Source organism: Orbicella faveolata, unplaced genomic scaffold (genome assembly GCF_042242905.1).
Source record: "Orbicella faveolata isolate gen_17 unplaced genomic scaffold, um_ofav_v1 contig_1, whole genome shotgun sequence".
Lineage (NCBI taxonomy): Eukaryota > Metazoa > Cnidaria > Anthozoa > Scleractinia > Merulinidae > Orbicella > Orbicella faveolata.
In genome coordinates this window covers 40,178,529-40,182,497 of record NW_028301536.1, presented here as the reverse complement: position 1 = coordinate 40,182,497, position 3,969 = coordinate 40,178,529, and the positions used below count along the sequence as shown (strand labels likewise).

Here is a 3,969-nt window from a genome sequence, read left to right as displayed (position 1 = left end):
AAAGTGGGCTATATTTCGGGCCAGAAGCTCGAAAGTGAGCGTTCAAAAAGTTTCGCTGTGTCCATTTCAATGCAAACCAAGACGATCAGGAGTTAGTTTAGAGTCTCCGGGACTGGAAAACATCCCCCAAATTCCGGGAAATCGAGCCGAAGCTGGTCAAAATCACGATGCGCGCAAGGCGGTCTCAGCTATTCTTTCAATCTTAAAGTGAAGTTAGGCTATATTTTAGACCAGAAGCTCGAAGATAAGCGTTCAGAAAGTTTTGCTGTGTCCATTTCAATGCAAACCAAGGCCATCAGGAATAAGTTTAGAGTCCACAGAACTGGAAAATATTCCCTAATTTCCGGCAAATCGAGCCGAAGTTGGTCAAAATCACGATGTGCGTAGGGCGGACTCGGCTCATCTTTCACTTTTCAAGTAAAGTGGGGCTATATTTGGGCCTAGAAGCTCGAAACTTTGCTTTCGTAATGAGGGTAAGACGTATTTATAGAAGCTGCGTGCTCTTAGCCATTTTAGTGCTTTTAAGATGCTCGGTTACGGAATACAAGTATTTGGCAGATGGTCTAAGCCAAAAAGGTCATGTGTGGGAAAGTTTCAAGACTCAAGACCATTTATCCACTCAGGAAATACGGAATTTTACTTCTGGACTACAAGCGACTTGGTGGTTTCAAGGTGGCGGAATTTCGTACAAAGAAAATTTTCTTGATTTCGCTTTGTACTCAAGCAATGATGTATTGTTTACAACGCGCATACCACACGGCTGGATGGATAATTACGCAATCACTGATAATCTTCTACACAGGTACTTACCAAAGCGGCATAGGATGAAAAGACACAAAAGACCATGTTTTTATTATCCCAACAGCTCCGCCGCTTTCAACATGGAATTAATTGGCGATCTGACATTCAAGCTAAATCCCGGGCCTTCTGTGAACAGAACAATACCGGTCATTGTTTCATCGCAAGCCAAACGCAGCCATGCATCACGGCCCACCACTGTGTCACACAACGTCACCCTTGGCTCCAAAAATTGCTGCTCCAGAGGAGTGAATTGGCACAATCTTACCAGCATAAGATGCTCAAACAAAAATCTGCAGAATAGTATTATACCAATCGACTTCTGTTTATTGAACACTAGATCGATCAACAAGAAGGAACTTGCGATAAAAGATTATACAGTCGGCAATAACGTGGATATTTTTGCAGTGACTGAGACATGGCTGCGCAATAATGAAAACTATAATTTTCAATTGCTGAAGTTTGTCCAACCGGATACCGCTTCTACCATGTTCTACGGAAAAACTCACGAGGGGGAGGAGTTGGTCTCCTAATAAAGAAACAAATGAAAGTCACGAAACAAACCCAGACAAATTTCAGCTCCTTCGAATACCTGGACATTGTGACGACATGCTCCACTGGTTCTATAAGAATTGTAACTATCCATAGACCGCCTCCATCCAAGGGAAATCAATTAAACTGTTCTGTATTCTTTGAAGAATTTTGCACCCTCGCAGAACAGTTCGTTGTTTCCCCTGGCAACCTTCTAATAGTGGGTGACTTCAATTATCACATGGATAAAATCAGCAATTTGGAGACTGTAAAATTTAACAAGATCTTAGAATCGCTCAGTCTAGTCCAGCATGTAAATGGACCCACCCATAAGAAAGGCCACACCTTAGACCTGATCATAACTAGGGCCGAGGACGAGCTAGTTACTAGCGTTGAAATACGTGATCCAATGCTGTCCGATCACTCTGCTGTACACTGCAAGCTACGCCTAAAGAAACCACCTCTGGAACGAATGGAAATTAGTTATCGTAAACTACGCTCGGTAAATATGGTCAGTTTTAATGACGACCTAAAGCAATCTGACCTCCTGACAACCAACGCCTTTGATCTTATGGATCTCACTGAAAAATACGAAAATGCTCTGACGGAAATACTTCAAAGGCATGCACCTTTAAAACGACGCATGATAACTCTCCGTCCATCAGCACCATGGTACCATGAGGGTATTAGTAACGCCAAGAGAAAACGTCGAAGGCTGGAGCGCCACTGGCGATCGTCGAGACTGTGCGTCGACAGACAGATGTTTGTCGACCAGTGCCAGGTAGTGAACAAAATGCTAAGGGACGCAAAGGCTTCATACTATTCATCTATTATTTCAGAGAATGCATCAGATCCAAAAATACTTTTCAACGCAGTCGACAAGCTATTACACCGCAGAGTAGATGGACGCTATCCGACCGCACCCTCAACGTTTGTGCTTACGAACAATTATGCCGACTTTTTTGACAAGAAGATAGCATCCATAAGAACGGAGCTATCCAAAGAAGTAACTTCTGGTACCCAGTCCTGCGAAGCATACAAACAGCCATGTCAAGCCGAATTCACAGAGTTCAGGGTGATGTCAGAAAGAGAGATTGAAAGTTTTGTGGACAAAATCGGTAAAAAATCCTCTGATCTTGACCCTATACCGGCTTCTATTCTTAAGGAATGTAAATCAACTATTCTACCGGTGTTAACTAACATCGTTAACATGTCTCTCCAATCAGCATCTATGCGCGCTGCACTGAAAGAAGCAATGATCAAACCGAAGCTGAAGAAGGACAACCTGGACTCTGAGGATTATTCAAACTTTAGACCTATCTCAAATCTGAAGGTTGTATCTAAGATAATTGAAAAGGCAGTATCTTGTCAATTGAGCGACTATCTACGCGATAATGATCTAGAGGAATCAGACTGCTCTCCTGAGGGTGCAAAATGACATTCTCCGTGAGATAGATAATCAGAAATGCGTTATCCTGCTACTGTTGGACATGTCTGCGGCGTTTGATACCGTCGACCATAAACTGCTACTAGAAAGAATGGAAAAACGCTACGGCGTGAAAGGAAATGCGCTAAAATGGTTTCGATCCTATCTTCAAGACCGAAAACAGTTTGTGATGATTGACGGAACCAAGTCAGAGATAAAAGAACTTCGCTACGGTGTTCCCCAGGGATCCGTTTAGGGCCAATCCTGTATTTGTTATACACATCGCCCATCGGGGACATCATCAAACGGCACGGACTTAACTACCATCTATACGCTGATGACACCCAGCTCTACCTCTCATTTAAGCCCAACTACGCCGAACAACCTGGTTCTATAGCTAAAATAGGAGCATGTGTTTCTGAGATCGACTCGTGGATGGTGTGCAATAAGCTGAAACTAAACAGAGGAAAGACGGAGCTTTTGATCTTGAGCGCACGACATCGTCCACCCCCATTAATAGACCACGTCGATGTGTCTGGTGAACAGATCGAGCCATCTACTTCTGCAAAGAACATTGGAGTCATCTTTGATGAGTACATGTCACTGGAAAAGCATGTTACCAGTACCTGCAAGGCCTGTTTCTTCCATCTTAGAAACATTAGCAGGATAAGAGTCTGTCTATCTCTAGCAGACACTGAAAAGTTAGTACATGCATTCATCACTTCCAAACTAGATAACGCCAACTCGCTTCTATATGGACTACCAAAATTTTTGATAGATCGTCTACAAAATGTCCAGAATGCTGCGGCTCGCGTTGTTACCAGAACAAGGAAATACGATCATATCAAGCCGGTTTTAAAGCAGCTACACTGGCTTCCAATAAGCCAGCGCATCAATTATAAGATTTTACTTTTAACCTATAAAGCGCTCAACGGCCAGGCCCCTAATTACATTACTGAGCTGCTAGAGCCTTATGTACCAAGCAGAAATCTTCGATCCTCCTCCAAAAACCTGTTGAAAGTACCACCTGTCAAGTTAATAGGCTATGGTCATAGGTGTTTCTCTTTTGTAGCACCTAGCCTATGGAACTCTCTTCCGAACAATATAAGAGGGAGCGGCTCGCTATCAGATTTTAAGACTTGTATAAAGACATATCTTTTTAACAAATTTTCTAACTAGACTTTTGGTTAGTTAGTTAATTAGTAGATTAGATA

The 3,969-nt window shown here is 42.7% G+C and overlaps 1 protein-coding gene across 1 annotated transcript; it reads left to right on the top strand.

Annotated features, from left to right (window-relative positions):
- The first annotated feature begins 1,342 nt into the window (after positions 1 to 1,342).
- LOC149119037 (uncharacterized) lies at positions 1,343 to 2,767 on the top strand. The gene has a single exon (XM_089295377.1). The coding sequence runs from the start codon at positions 1,343 to 1,345 to the stop codon at positions 2,765 to 2,767; it is 1,425 nt and encodes a 474-aa protein (XP_089151503.1).
- The last annotated feature ends 1,202 nt before the right edge of the window (positions 2,768 to 3,969 follow it).